This window comes from Tachypleus tridentatus, chromosome 2, assembly GCF_004210375.1.
Source record: "Tachypleus tridentatus isolate NWPU-2018 chromosome 2, ASM421037v1, whole genome shotgun sequence".
Lineage (NCBI taxonomy): Eukaryota > Metazoa > Arthropoda > Merostomata > Xiphosura > Limulidae > Tachypleus > Tachypleus tridentatus.
The window spans coordinates 28,384,264-28,401,596 of NC_134826.1; the positions used below are offsets into that span (position 1 = coordinate 28,384,264).

The 17,333-nt window shown below is 31.4% G+C and overlaps 1 protein-coding gene across 2 annotated transcripts in view; it reads right to left on the reverse strand.

The window, feature by feature from the left end:
* Positions 1-17,333, reverse strand: part of LOC143239984 (multidrug resistance-associated protein 1-like) — a 178,163-nt gene that overhangs the window by 41,028 nt on the left and 119,802 nt on the right. For both annotated transcript variants that reach the window (XM_076481725.1, XM_076481716.1), the window contains exons 21-24: positions 16,975-17,095; positions 11,258-11,402; positions 6,436-6,601; positions 5,870-6,069 (exon numbers count right to left, since the gene is read on the reverse strand). In XM_076481725.1, coding sequence (XP_076337840.1) covers positions 5,870-6,069; positions 6,436-6,601; positions 11,258-11,402; positions 16,975-17,095 — 632 coding nt within the window. The remainder of the gene's footprint in view (positions 1-5,869; positions 6,070-6,435; positions 6,602-11,257; positions 11,403-16,974; positions 17,096-17,333) is intronic.

The window sequence follows — 17,333 nt, forward strand, 5'->3', positions numbered from 1 at the left end:
ACAAACAGAACCACCCAAAAACTGTATATTATAGAACCCCCAACAACAATCCTAATAATCTCTAAAAATGTTATATTCATAGTTATAAACAGATAAAAATAATTTTTATTACTACTTTAAGTTGGTAATACAAATAATAACACTACTCTTTGTTTTTATGTAATACAATAATAAATCTTTTGAACTATTTAAGCAGTGGTTAAAATTGGTAAAGTCTAAAAAGGAGACTGACTTTTGGTTCAAGTACTACAATAGCTGATTATGAATTATAGACCTGCTTGAGACAAGTAGTGTTAAAGACAAAATGCTAATATGCACTTTCTTTATCTTTATATTACAGTGGTTGACTACATACTCCATATTGATAATCCAATCAGATAATGTTACACTCAAATTATTATTCTGTATTCTTAAGTGCATCTTTAAATAATGCAAAAGAAAACATTTAGTGTACCTGTAGCATGACTGTAAAAGTTTAGTGCTTAACTTGAGTAATAAGTGGCCCTGAGTTAAAACTCATGAATTATTTAACTAAATGTAGTAGACTGGGCTTAACACTCACCACGTGCTAGTTATATACTGTTCAAAATGGCAATAAAATAATTAAGTAGAAAAAAATATATAAAATGTTACAAGCCATAAAATATTCGGGATACATTTATAATCTGCAGTCATTCTAGAACAAAATTTAAGAATACACCACCAACAAAATTCTCATGTTCAACCTTTGATAATTACATATGTAACCAATAAATGTTCCTATGAGATTGTGGAAAGGTAATATATGGGGTTAATTAACCCTTAAATAGCGGGAATGTTGTAGGTTGCAGCCTTAGTTGATGATGGCTGCCATTTGAGGGTTAAATGATACAGCATTGTAACTGTGTAATGAGTTAATCATAATATTTTCTCATACACTGCGCCTTTGTTTTCTGTATTAATTGACAGCAAATAAAGATAATCTTTATAATATTTTTATTTATTATTTGTATTGTCTCTATGTTATTTACTTTATCTCCCCTCTCTTCCAGGATCCCTAAAAGTTTGAATCCTGGGAATCTTTCCCCAGAAGCCACACCCTCTTGGTGGTCTTGAATGTACAAGTATTACTACAAGGTGGTAAAGTAAGAAAATTATTTATATATATAATACTTGTATCATTACATTATATGGACTGTAAAGAGAAAGTCACAAACTTATCAAAATGATATGTTCTCTAGCGCTCATAAATATCTTTGTTTTTATCAACATTTATCAACCAATAGCCACAAAAGTACTATTACAATAAAAACTTCCAATACTGTAGATTACATTACTTTCAAAATAAGCTTATAATGATTACTTGAGTTTTAATGGTGAATTTTACTTAGTATTGGCTTGCCTAATTTACTAGAAAATTAATTTCTAATAATAAAATTACCTTAGCAAAGCAAACCATTAATGTCAATACAAGGCAAATTACTGATGTGGTCTTAAATATTGGCATGCAGGCAAACATGTCACCAGCAATATACAATTTGTTATAGTAACAAAACTAATAAGCCCAACAATATAAGTATAAATGATATATGCTTATGTAAACATTTATATCTACAAATGTAGAATTACATACATAGTTAAAATATATATACCACTATACATGTTTGGGCTTTGCTAGATAGTCCACTGAATAACAAGTTATGTGACCAATATATCAGTTATTGAATAGTACTAAACCTCTTGTCCGTGTTAAGTGAAATAAAAAGTAATAAACAAATAAATAATCTTTATTATAAACTAAATACAAACATTGTATCTACACTTGCAATTTACTTTTGGACAGTTGCTTTCACTGGATCACTGTACTGATTACTGGTGACCAAGTTCAAGACTGACTTAAAAATGATGTTCCAAATCAAAATGGCTGATCCAAGGTTTTAGAGAAAAAGAAACTTTGTATTCACACAGAATGAAACGTGTTACCATGTCATTTCACATAGCTGAGGCCATAATATCTAGATATCATATTCTAACATATAAATTCTAACATAAGGTTGCATTTTCCAATGTTCCATATCTCCATGAACAGTAACAGGTAGGACAAAGCAAATATTTACAGATTGATTAATCAGCAGTCTCATTAATCAATAACATTTGATTAAGTGATTAGTACAGTTTTTTTCAAAACCATGGTATCAACAAGCAACGAAAAAAATTGGTGAGATGTTTTGACAGCCAACTGCCTTCCATCTATTCATCAATTCTAAAGAGAAAGCCTTAGTAGATTTGCTATTACAAAGTGAGGCAATCAAGTCTGCTGGTAATATTTTGGTTAAAATATTAATTATCAGAAATCATGATTTTGATTGTTAATAAGTTCATGACAATTTATTTTCAGAACAATCAAAAACAGTAATAACTGGAAATTAATCTTGATTAATTGATTATATTTGTGTAAATGAATATAATTGGAATTTTTATTACTCAGTTACTGTAGTGATCAAAATTAGTAATAAATGGCAACTCTAATTTTGATTAATCAATTCGTTTATGTAACATTAACTGAAGTATCACTGCTCATAAGTAATTGATTAAATTGCCCATTTATAGTAACAGGTACTATCTACTTTTGAGAATAATAAAGAAACGAAGTTAACATGAAACAAAATCAAGTCAATGGTTTTTCTCTATCACATGTTAATTGTGCATATTCACAACAAAGAATAAATTCAGAATACACTATTATAATATTATAAGAAGGCAAACACACATTTCCAGTTACCACATACACAAGGAATGAACTATATATATAAGTTCACTAATATTTACACACAAAAAAAACCCACAAACACTAATTTACATATAAGCTTTTTAAATAAGATATTTAAAGTATTCATACTTTATTAATTGACAGTATGCTATATCTGCTAAAGAGAGACTCGTTGAATTTTATGACAAGACAATTATAAAATTTATTCTGTATATTAATAGCAAAATGGTCATGAAGCATAGATAACCCATGTACATTGATGAAATGTGCTACTACAGAACTATTATCATAATCACCCACCATAGTAGCTTAATGATCCACAGAACTATTATCATAATCACCAATGTGATTAAGCTACCATAGTAGCTTAATGATCTACAGAACTATTATCATAATCACCAATGTGATTAAGCTACCATAGTAGCTTAATGATGTGCCACAAATCATTCTCTTACAGGCCTTTCCATTTTCCATAATATATTTTTCTTTGGAAAAAATTGCAATAAACACTGTAAATAAAATCTAATCAAAAACAACTTCGGTCATGTGTGTGTTTTCTTACAGCAAAGCCACATCAGGCTATCTGCTGAGTCCACTGAGGGGAATCAAACCCCTGATTTTAGTGTTGTAAATCTGAAGACTTGCCACTATACTAGTGGGGACCCTTCGGTGTGAAAACAATATGCAAGCAAAATAGGATTGAGTATCTGACTTAAAAGGAATGAAATCAACACTGGAAGCCTAACTGCCAGCTATACTTAACACAGATAAAATTTTACAGCAAATATTCATTCATTAGTTAGCTAGACCATATTTTTTGTTAAACTTGAGGTATGTGGTGGGTAAAAGATTTTGATCACCAATTTTTATTTCATCCTTTACGTTGCATTCTCAATACTTTCTTGGTAGCTCCATTTTTTTCTCATCTAAAGTGTTTTTGATTAAATATGATGACTTTTCGTTAATACATACTAATAAACCACAGCTAGTAAGAAAATGATACCCAATAGTAACCAATATTAGCTTTAAGATTGCATCTCTATTATTCAGGACAGACCTATACTTTACAGAATCAGCCAGATTCTATACAACACATATTGGTAGTTTTTCCTCTCTAAAACAGTGTTAGAACTTCATTTATAGTAACATCATGGAAACTACATTAACAATTTCTTGTCATCACTAACATACACTTGAAACAGTCATATAAAACATCATTATTTAAGGTAAATACTTAAGTTAATATCACATGATGCTTAACCCTTTTTAATTAGGATAATTTCATAAAATTTAGAAAATTGTGCTTAAAAGCTGGAAATGCATAATGAATAATAACCATCCACCTGTTCGATTCTTTTGAAAACTGGAGTTAGAAGCTGGTAATCTAGTTTGTTTTGCTTAACCAATACTTATATATCTGCACATACTTTCACCCTATAGTTTTGTTGCTCTAAATCAGCCATCTTTAACCTGAATGACAAAAATCTAAAATAATCAACCTTTGTTTTTAGATGTAGGTGCATTAAACATTTTAGGCCAATAGCTCATGTAACTTTTTCATAAGTGTGGACAAAACATATTTGGTCAAAATTGAGCAGTTTTTGTTAAATAAAGAGATTTGAGAAACGTTCATGAAAGTATATGTTTCTATCAAATACAATGTCTGTACTTTTTCGTGTGAAGTAAAAAGAAAAAGAAGAGATTGAATCAAAATTTGAGATTTTATATCATATGTGTTTCTTAATGGAGTACCTTGAAATTCGATATGTAAAGTAAGTTTCCAGTAGAGCACATCTACTGCAAATATTTGCCAGTTTATATTACCACAGTCTTAGTTACAGTAAGTATAAAACTGCTAAACTATCATTCCTGTTAATAACACACAGTGTGTCCTGCAGGTTGTTTAGGCTGCATAACACACTACTGTGTGTCTTAACTGATCGCTCATCCTGTATTTCTTTTGCAGATCCAGTTAACATGGAGCACAATTATTTTTCTAGCAGTCATTGGAAGGGAATGAGTGGAGGTTTATATTCTGGCTGAGTGAATAAATGCAATTCAAGGGGTATCTTGCTTTTTCTAATAACTGTATTGGCAAACCAGATCCTTTGCAGTATTCCTAAATATATTTGTAACTCTAGGTTTAATAAATAGAATTTGAAAATTCAATTACACTCATAAACCCTACTTTATTTTCAAGTTTATCATATTTAGTCAAAAAAAATGTTTGTAGTGATCTTTTAGGGTAGCCATTCCATCTTAAAATCTCTACATGATTTCTTTTTGCAATAGTCAACTCATTACAGCTGCTACAAGTGAAGTGAAAAATATTTTGTTAATTGACATTTTGTGGAAGACCAGCATTTGGTCAAGAACATAAAGTGACTATCGAATACTGCTTGTTAGCCATAAGTTACTAATATTTCTAAAAAATGCTGTAAGGGAACATGGTTTGCTTATATGGATAATGGTATTTTAAGGTGCTTCAAGCTACTGATGGATGCTGTAGAAGTGGATCTTATTAATAAACAAGGCTTACCTATGCCTAACCACCATTTCATTATTAATGTAAAGCGAATAACCTGGTTATCTTTGCAAACAATACAATTAAAGAGCCCCTCCTTATCAGATCTGAGTAATTGTCAAAACAAAGATAAAGGATGGCTATTTAAACTGCTTATTTTCCTTTGTTGGTAAGTTTAGATGACAACTATGAAACCTTGTAATTGTGTATGTGTGTGCATTAGTGCACCTATATATATGAATACTTCATTGTGTATTTACATATTTTATGTATGTATGTACCCATTTTTATATTCATCAATATTTGTTCTGTGCATGTAAACACTTATACACTAATATTCTTTTGTTATCTGCATATTGTTAATATTTCTGCATGTATGCCAGTAGTCAGGAACACAATGTAAATTTTGCTTTGACATAACATCATTATTTAAGTTTGCTAAGATTACTTTTGTATTTAATAGGCTCACCTCTTAAGAAAGTCATAAGAGAAAAATTCAGTGACAGAAATATTCACTGGCTACTGCCCGTTTCTCTTTTTAGTAAATATGCTTCCACACCAATTGGCACAAAATTATTTTAATTTTGCAAAGTTACCTGTTAGTCACCATTCCTTGAAAGTAACAGTTGCTATTGGTATCTACTCTATCTTCACTGATCTTGATGAAAAAATCCTGTGCTTTATATGCCCTAATACTACTAGTTCCACTTATTGTCTCAGAGAAATTGTTGTATATGGGTGATCTAGTTACAGATTCAAGACGCTTCAGCTGACGAGAAACTGCCAAATAAACTCTCTGAAAAATAAATACATAATATTATCAAATAATTATTTTGTAATAGTAATGTATAGTCCTTAAGCTAAGAAAATTTCTATGGATATCGTTTAAAATGATTTAGATATCATATCTATAGATAGGAATATAATATAGAACATCAAATGTTTTCCTTCTTTGCTGAATATCTTTCCTCACAATAATTTTGCATAAAATGTAAAGAACTTTATGCTGAAATATTACATTTCATATCTAAAAAGTATCATATTTAAATATTTTAAACTTGTACTTGTGAACTGCTAAGAGCTTTGGACAAATATTAATGCAAAATATGATTTTAAATGTTTTCACTTTTTTCAATTTTGTAAGTATTTAATTGTAGAATACCTGTAATAGGTAGTAGAGACCAGAAAAAGGAATAACAGCAACAATAAAGATAGGATTACTCAATGATATGACCACAAATGCTCCTATGAGAGCAAAAAAATAATCCAAGAATCCTTTAAAAGCAATGGGAATCAAGGTATCCACAACATCTACATCTTTACCAAATCTGTAATAATAAAAACATAAAATATTTCAGAAAAGAAATACGTAAGCAACCTAGAACACATTTTAAAGTTTTGAAATACCTGTAAAATAACTCTGTTTAGCAAGAATTGTTTTGAATATACATGTGCTGAAATAATTCAACATCTCAAAAAGCATGAAAAACATGTTCCTTCACGTAACACTTAATGTACAGTAAACCCATAATATGATTCAGTGGCGGCGCCAAGATATTTTCGTTAGGAGGGCTGAGATAAACTATGGAGGGGCTTCCCAAAATACCATCAATATGAAGTATAGATAATAAATTATAATAAAGTAAATACCAAAGAACATTTCAGAAAGGTGTGCTATTTTGAACTGCATTTTCAATACAGTTTTCATTGGAAACTTATACTCTGATTAATAATTCATTATTACAAGTTAGAAATAATCTGTTTATGAAAATATATGTATATGTAAAAGAGGAAGCTCACCTAAATTCCACCTAAATTCTTTAATAATAAAGAAAATCAAGATTAGTTTAGATTAAAAATTTAATATACCATTAAGAGTAAAGCTACAAATCAAAAGAAATATAACATAAAGACATAGCTTACATAGCAGAAACGAATTATCCCATGTAAAGTTAATACACTTTAAGGAAAGTAAGGTCACTATCAGGCTAACTATCTTTCATCATGTTGTGTTTATAGTCAATATTACTTCAAAACAATGCACCTGTTCTGGTGATTGGCAGCAAATGTGTCTATAACAGTATCAATATTGAGTTGCTTTGCCCTCCTGGAGTTTACTGATATGACAGCAAGGTTGCTGGTGCAATTGTTACCACTGCTGTTGTGCAAGTATGTCTTAAGAAGCTTCAGGCATGAGAAACTTCTCTCAGAGGTAGCTGAAGTGACAGGCGGGGTCACAGCGATGCATACAAGTTTGTGGAGATCCATGAAGGTATCCTTGTATGGCTCCAGCATGGTTGCAAGCTCCAATGGTGTGTATACTTTCTGCCCCTTGTCTTTCTTCCTGGCAATTAGCCAGTTCAACTGGTGGACCTACACTGCGAGGCCATTCTCTGCCACACCATAGTTTGCTGCCATTCCTAAGAGTGCTTGCTTGTCCAAAAATGTGGAATGTTTGGGGCTCAATGCAGTTGCACCCATCAAAACACTGCAGGCATCAGAGGAGAATCTTCTATTCAGCTCGTTGAGCATCCTGTCTATGATGGCATAGAAGGTGTGTCTCCTGGCATCTGGTGTTGATTCATCTTTTTGGTCAGTACTAGATGTGATTATGATTTCATCCAGATGTCTGGGGGCAGATCGCTGTCCACCTTGACAAACCATCTCAGTGCGTATTCCCACTTTCTTACATATATCCTCAGCAGACTCTTCCAAGTCTTTCCATGCTGCTTCAGTTCTCATTTCTGAGAAACCAGAGATGACAGATTGTACTAGGTCCTCTACAGAGGCCAGCTGCAGGTCAGGTGAATGGAGGTGGTCTGATAGCTGTTTTGTCATCAGCAGTAGTTTTTCTATGGCCACTAGACTGGTTATGAACTGCTGATCTAAAAGGATGCACAGGCCCTTTGATTCAGTGGCTCTGTGGACATTGTCCCCCTCCACAAGATGCTTTAGGGTTGTCACAATGGCAGGGAGGGTTCTTTTCACAGCCAGACAAGCAGCATATCCTCACAGAGGACACAACACCGGCTAAATGCTTCATAGTTTTGACCTATACACAATACACTTATACATGCATGCTATGTTTTACTTTTCAATAAAAGACAAATGAAATTAATGGGTAAATACCCATGAAACCTTTGGTTTATCAAGTAAAATCCCTGATGATCTTTGTAACTTGAAATCAACGTGCTTGTCTAATCTTCGTCAAAGCTCAAGATAGAATGGCATTACACAGGGGACAGCAATACAGTGCATGAGTTTCAGTGCATTCAGTACGTTGCTATGGGATGCATGACACATACTTCCGTCTTAATGAAGACGTTGAGTTTTACAGATCTATGTCTCTTTGATGTTAATTGTTAAGCAACAACGACGATTGTGTTTTCCATATTTTATGAATATATCTAGATCACAATATTGGGGGGGCTGAGGGGGCTTGGCTCATTGGTGGCTCAATACCCCCAAGCCCCCCTTGGCACTGCCACTGAAATGATTGACCATGTAATATTAAATATTGAATTTTGAGAATCTACACATGACTATTTCATAGTATTTATATAAGGCAACTTAAAACAAATCTATTATCTTACTATTGAGTTTTAAAACACATATATTGAGAAGATTTAGGTATAACATGTTTTTTATTTATATACCTCAAAATTTTATAAAATACTTATACAATATTTTCCTGGTTAAGTGAGCTATATAAAATTAAGGTGGTATATTACAAAATGTGCATTCTCCACAAATCTGGCTTTTTTACTTATTAGTATTCAAATCTGAATGTAATTCTGCTAGACACTTGTTAGCTTTTCCCAGTTTTGTGCTTCACCTAAATTCACATTCCAATGTGCTATTCCTGCACTGTAGCATATAAGTGAGTATGCAATAGACCTACATGGTGCAGTTTACTCACTGTATATTGATTTTTCAATCATCACTTCAAGATTGAGCAAGGAAAGGCACACCAGAAGTGGGTTTGAGATATGGAAAATGTGAAAGGTAAGTAATCACATGAAATTGTGACTTCATAATGTAGAAAGGAAGAAAATGTAACTGAGATAATGTTTCCACAAACTTCTCAAAGGCAAAAAAATATATTGTGAAAACTTTAACCTCTTACAAGCACAAAACTTGTCCAAATATGTGAGTTCCAAATCGAGAACTGATGAATGAACAATCAGTATAGAGAGAGTTGTCTGTACTAGGAATGTGTATTGCATTCCTGTTGGAGGAGGGTTATTGTATGCTACAGCACAGCAATAGTATCAGGCCATCCCATAAGTAATGTTCAAAAATTTAATACAGAAAGTGTATCGTAATTTCTGTCTTTGTTATTGTATGCTACAGCACAGCAATAGTATCAGGCCATCCCATAAGTAATGTTCAAAAATTTAATACAGAAAGTGTATCGTCATTTCTGTCTTTGTAGAAGGCTTTAATGACTACAATATGTAGTAGAACGCATATATAAAAATGTTCAGACAAATAAAAGAAACTAACCCAACTGTATATATAGAAAAAATGGTTGGTATGGATAGAGAAAGCACTATGTAGAGGAGCGAACAACATTTCAACCTTCTTCGCTCCTCTACATAGAGCTTTCTCTACCCCTACCAGCCATTTTAAATATATATTTTTCTCTACAAGTGGGTTTTCTCGTCATCATGGATTAATCCAACTCCACTTTTTCAGATCATTAATCAAATAAACCCCTATAAAGATGGATGTGTCTGAGGAGCACATAGGCATATAATACTTTACAAGTTTAAAAAAGGCAATAGTGCAACAGAAACTACACGAAATATTCAAGGTGTTTGTGGTGCAAAGTCTCTCAATGAAAAAAAAATGTCAAAGATGGTTTCAGAGGTTCAGATCAGGTGACTACAGCTTAAGTGATGCCCACATTCAGGTAATCCTATTTAGTTTAATGATGACTTGCTGCTGGCTGCACTTGATGAAGATTGTGCTGTAACAATTGAAGAACTATCACAGAAGCTTAATTTAACCCATTCAGCAGTTCACAGTCATCTGCAAATACTTGAAAATGTGTCAAAACTTGGAAAATGGATCCCCATGATTTGACAGAAGCCAACCTCAGAGCAAGAGTGGACATTTGCAGTTCTCTGCACTCTCGTGAATGTAACTCACCTTTTTTGAACAGGTTAGTGACTGGATATGAAAAATTGATATATTATAAAAATGTTAAGCGCCTCAGACTATGGTCCAGAGCAAGTAAACTGGCTAAACCACAGCCCAAAATGGGCCTCCATGCTAGGAAAGTCTTGTTAAGCGTTTGGTGGGATAATATTGGTGTGATCCACTTTGAGTTGCTGCCACTCAATGTGATGATTACATCAGACTTCTATTGTCAACAGTTAGAGTGCTTGAATGCTGCACTGAAAGAAAAGAGGCCTGCTTGTGTTATATCAGGATAATGCACGACCATGTAGAGCAAAAATCACATCTGCAAAGAGTGAAAAACTAGACTGGAATAAACTTCCACGACCTCTTTATTCTCCAGACCTTGCCCCATCTGATTATAATCTATTCTGAAGTTTGCAAAACTATATTGATGGAAAAGAGCTTGAAATACTTGAAGATGTCAAAACTACCCTCTCTAGATTCTTTTCCTTCAAATCCCAAGAATTTTGTAGAAGTGGCATTCAGAGGCTTGTGAATCATTGGCAGGAAGTAATGAATAATAATGGAACATAAATTATTGATTACATTAAAAGCATTTGAAATCCTTTCTCTTTTTCTGAACATAAAATCAAACATTACTTAAGGGATGACCTGATACATAGAAATATGCAAGTTTAGGTAGGATCTTCAAGATTAGTGAAAAGCAAAAAAATTGTGTACGTAGAAAGCAACATAAAATCAAGTAATGCTAACATATGAACAGAGGTAACGTATAATATTGGAATATCTTAACAAAATAGCTGCTTAATAAGTACAAAAGTTGACATGCAGTATACCTGTTTAAGATGCGTCCAATTGGAGTAGTATCAAAAAAGGACATTGGAGCTTGAAAGGTTCTTTCTATCATTCTATTGTGCAGGTCACGAGAAGCTTGCACAGCACCAGCTGCCAGGAAAATACCACCACAGAGAATGGAAACTCCTAAATTGATAAACAATATTACAGTTTTTATCTGCAAATATTAAAATAATGGCAAAAACTTGAAATACTTAAGAGATATAAATACAAATATGAGTTCTCTATACTTGTTTGTTAAGTTTGTTATCTTGATAAGTTTCTCACTTATTTATATTATAGTATAACAAAAAAATTTAAGGGAAACAAGAAACCTATCATTCTATCTAGGTTGTTGGTTTTTCAATCCTATTCAACTCACCAAATAAAAACATAAGTCGATTTAGGTGTGTGAATGATATTAAGACATTGAACATAACTTATTATTACACAGTGAACTAACTGTTTAATGAGTATATTGCAAGTTTTGTTTTCATAAAAGGTAAATTTGAAATGGAATAAAAGAGATCTCCAATATAAAAATTTGAGATCTTAGCCTGTCCTCATATCATCATAGTAGCTCTCCTTTGAATCATTCTCAATAGTTCATTGTCCTTTCTGAGGTAAGGAGACCAAGACTAAACATAACATGCCACATGAGGCCTAACTAGTGACACGTACAATGCAACTATTACCTATTTAGACTTATATTTAATATTTATATAGATACAACTTCAAATCCTCTTAGCAACAGTACTATGCTTGGATGTCTTAAGAGATTGATTAACCAAAATGCCAAGATCCTTTTCTTCCATACTACTGTTGAGGCTATTCCAATTAAAATTATACTTATAATTTAAATTATAATCTTATTAACATAACATGCCACATGAGGCCTAACTAGTGACACGTACAATGCAACTATTACCTATTTAGACTTATATTTAATATTTATATAGATACAACTTCAAATCCTCTTAGCAACAGTACTATGCTTGGATGTCTTAAGAGATTGATTAACCAAAATGCCAAGATCCTTTTCTTCCATACTACTGTTGAGGCTATTCCAATTAAAATTATACTTATAATTTAAATTATAATCTTATTAACCTTACATATGTTGTAATCAAAAGCCATATGCCACTTAATTGCCTGACTTACCAGATAATTAAAATCATTTTGTAAACAGCATTCTTCTCAAAACAGCAACACCCAAATGTTAATATCACCAGCAGATGTAAATATCTATTCACTATTCTTTCATCTCTGTCACTGATGTAAATTAAAAACAGGAAAGGACCTAGCACTAAGCTCTGAGATACCTCACTTATGACATTAATCTAGTTTGGGTAAACTCCATTTATAATAACCATTTGCTTTATTTTAAAACTCATAATATAGGTAAACTAATTATGTAAAAAATATACATGGACCATTCTATAATTATATACATTTCTTTTAATTGTGAGCTTTTGGCTCTTATATTGGAGTCTACATCAAGGAACAATATTGTGAATAATATAAATTTGTTTATCTAGGGAATACTTTTTTTACAGGCAAGGTTTTTAGGCAACATTCCTAACAATAACTGATACCTGGTTTTAAAGTTATTAACAATATATAAATTGCTGACAATGAATTATGATGAATATAAGATTAACAAAAGATATTTAAAGTTTTACAGTGCTGACAAAAAAAGTAGCCCCTCCCTGAAAATGTTGTTAATTTTTTATACATGGGCTGAGTTAAACTGATTAATGGATCAGAGGCCAAACACAGAAGATTAACTTTTATAATTAATCAAAGAAGGATGGCAGTACCTCACTCAGAAATATTTGCACAAACTCAATGAAAGCATGCCATGCTGATGTGAATATGTACTGAAATTCTAGGGAATGCTGACTAAATATTAACTTGTGAAACTGGTTTGTGTTATTTTGAGATCATTTTGTAGACTAATCGGAATAAGAAGTTCTAAGAAACTAGAGCAGATGCACAACATTTTGTATAACAAAATGTAACTAAAATTATGTAAAGTTTAGGTATTTACAAAAGCCAATACTAAAATTAGGATTTCAAATCATATTTGAACAAGTTGTTAAATGTGTTCTATAAACATATAGTTTTAGATATTTTTCTGTTACCTAACAAACAATATAACAAATTAACAACATTTTAACAATGGCACCCATGATCAACTGATGATGCTACCTACAACATTCCTGCTGTTTAAGGATTAAGGGGGGTTACTTATTTTTGTGCATCCATTGTACATAAGTTGATGAATCAAAACCTTGGACTTTGTAGTTGTATAAAAATATGTGTATTACGTACTTTGTTGTTTAGAATATTTTAGATCAAATAATTACTTCAGTGTAATAAACACAAGATAAATACAATTTTAAGTATTACATCGAAACATAAAATTTCCAAATGTCAAGTAATGTGTGTATTATAGTTATTGGTCTGAAGTTAAGCATAATTTTTTTCCAAACACTTTTTCTATCCAATCACGTATCTTTCACATCTATATATATATATTTTAAATAAGTTCTATAAGTGGAACCTTATAAAATACTTTTTTGAAAATTCAAGTACAGCAAATCCACAATTCCTTACCCTCATACACAGTAAACTTTTAAATAATGTCAAAATATTACTAAAGCAAAACTTCCCCTAGTGAAATCATGTTGGTTATCCAACAATGTTTTGAACTTTGTTAAACTTTGCCAAGCATCTTTTATGAGGCTTTCAAAGTTTTTATCACTGACATAAGACTGATAGTTCTGTAATTGTCTAAATAATGTTTATGACCTGAGAACATTACCAACTTTTAATCTTTTTGCACCTGCTCACAATTGTAAAACTTACAAAAAGGAGAGTATTGAGTACCTTACATATTCAATCTTTAACCTTCTTCAATATCATTGGGAAAATATCTAGTTTACGAGCTGTTGTTTGATATGTTTTGTGAATAATAATACTCACTTAATAAAAATGTTACATTTCGATAAGATGTTTGATTAATTCTTCTTGTTTCCATAACATAAATCAAAATTTTCTTATTTTCAGTATCTTTAAACATAATTTTTGAAATTACATGATTAAGAAGAAGCTAAGTTTTGTAATTTTTAAAATTAATTTATATAAGCACTTGAAATGTTTAGATATTGAAACCTAGTTATTACTACATTACATTTGATATTCAAAACTACATATCCTTTTCGTTAAACCTTCAAATTTTGAGTCAGAATCATTGCCCTCAAATAGTTATCACAGCTGCTCTACCATCTCATCATCACTGTAACTGGATTATTATAGAAATCACCTTCATCATCTACCAAAGCATCAGCATCATCCCAGCAGATGTCATTTACTGAACCATACATAGTGTTTGTGAGGTAATACTTCTTAAAGCCAAACATAACCAGGTCCTGATCAATGACATCCCAAGCTTTTTTGTTACATTGAGCAATGAGGAGGGAGGAAGTATATATAAACAAACTAAACATACATCATTGTAGCAAAGCTATTGCAGATGATCATGACGAATGAATGCCAGCTGTAAATGGGTTTTTGAGAATGTTTATTTGCTGGTGATAATCACAAATATAGCAAACACTAAGGCAAACTCATTTTTAGTGATTTTAAGGGTACTCTAATATTTTGACAATATTTATTTGCCAATTGCAATTGCAAATATAGGAGAAAAAAAATTGCAACAAACATGCAACTAAAGATTATACAAACACTACCATTCTTATAATTAAAGTGCTACTTTAACACCAAAGTATTGCAAACGTTTAGGTGTGTAGTATTTATGGCAAAAAGACAAATTTGACTCTTTGATCATAAAGGGTATTCAGGCAGTTACAGTAGACCATTTGTACATAAGTTATTTTCTGTAGAGGAGTTAAAGATAGTATATTCTTTTGAACTGTCTACATTTATTGCCAGTTATTGGTCAAAACAGATTAAATTTTATCTTAATTTTTGGGTGTTAAAATTGTCTTTTCAAGGTCCAGTTTAAATTACGAAATATGCCATTGGGATTTAACTCCACTTAACCTGTAAGAACTACTAAGACCCATTGACAAAATATTTTTATTTCAAAAGGTTTAGTTGAATTAGTTTCAATAAACAATGAATTACATGAAAATTTATTTAATATCAAAGTAAAAAGTTCCTTTAGATGCTCATTCACTTTCATTTAAATTGTCTATTTACAGTTCTGATGTCTCAGCTGATTTTCTAATTAGATTGGTTAAAGATACACAAGGAAAACAGATAGAGAAAGTAAAGAAATCTGATTGATTATGACTTAACTGTATGAAATAAAAATTTCTGCTATTATCTCCAATCAAGATATGAATGGCAAAAATGAAATGTGTATTTAATATACACAGTATGCCACTTTTTGCATACATGTAAAATACTTCATGTAACACAATTGTCAATGAAATGGCTTATGATTTCATGACATGTAAGATCAAAAAGAGTTAAACAACAATGCACTTTAGTTAAACTAACTAAACAAAACACAAATCATATACAGAAAATAATTTAGTCCTTTTTCATAGATTGAACTAAATGACAAAAAAGCAGAGTCAGGCCAGTAGGTGAGGTGGTGAGTCACTGGTCCCTTTTTAAAATTTTAATTTACCCAGTACAAAAATACACATCTGTGCAATTTTTTCATGAAATGCACTGACTTAGCTGTTCAAACTGTAATACAATAATATTTGAAATCAGTGATAATATCTTTTTGGTTGTATTAAATTTAAAATTTAAGTGTTATTGTGCTGTTCTCTATTAGGGTTTATTATTATTATTTGCATATATTATTTTAATATTTTTTATTTATTGCTTATTTATTATTAAAATATATTTAATTAGACCTTCCAAATGTAATTAAAAGGGCTTTATGGTTATTGTTCACTTGTTGCTGTTTAAGCAGCATCTTATATTTTGGTAATATCCATCATGTCCAATCTATTAATGGAATGAATATAGAATTTTCTATGTTAATTTTGATGTCAGCTTCCTACTTTCCATTTGATTATAGAGCAACTTTTTATTTGAGAAAAGTTGTACATAAGTTATATAACATAATATTAAGTATATAATATTATAGCACCCATAAAATAATGCTCGTTTTCTTCCAAAGGCCTTCATAAATATCGATATTTTTTACTTAAACATTTATTCTAATTAATTTAACAATTCTATACACAAATTTTAAGTTCACAAATTTGGAGTCCCCGCTAGTACAGCGGTAAGTCTATGGATTTACAACGCTAAATCAGGGGTTCGATTCCTCTCGGTGGACTCAGCAGATAGCCCAATGTGGCTTTGTTACCAGAAAACACACACAAATTTGGAACAATTTCATTAATACGTTCTCATTATATCCATTTCAGCTTTAGTTAAGAGAAAAAATTGCCTGGAGCACAAAATTTAAAAAGGAAAACTACTAGATCAACAGAAGCCAAAAAACAAGCTAGTACTCTTAATAGATTTCAACAAGACTAAGCAGGGAAGAGTGATGAACTACATAACCAACTTCAGAAGGAAGATGAAAGTGTTGTAATAAAATATGACTTTTAAAAAGTGTAAAATGTATAGGCTGATAATAATAAGTGAAGTTGAATAAAGATCTTGCATATACAAGCATTAGAAAATGTATGTTACACAAATACTTCTGTAGAATCTCAAGTACCTTGAGCTGCTCCTAACAAACCATAAATAGTTAGTCTCCAGTTTTGGAGTGCTATATTCTGTGTTCCATCTGGCATGGGTTCATCAGTACTCCAAGCACTCAACCAAAGGTTTGCTCCAACCTAAATATATATACATATAAAGCAGCTTTTAAAATACTATTAATATATTAAATCTGAAAAGTATGTACTTCAACATGAGGTTCAGACGTAATCATATATAATTTAGAATTAATGAACACAGGGTGGTAAAAAAGTCAACAATACCCAATGTCTATTATGCAATTACTCTTAACAAAATAGCAGGATTGACTATCTCAATTATGGCATTACTTAAAACTCAGAAAGCATGCAGCAGTTT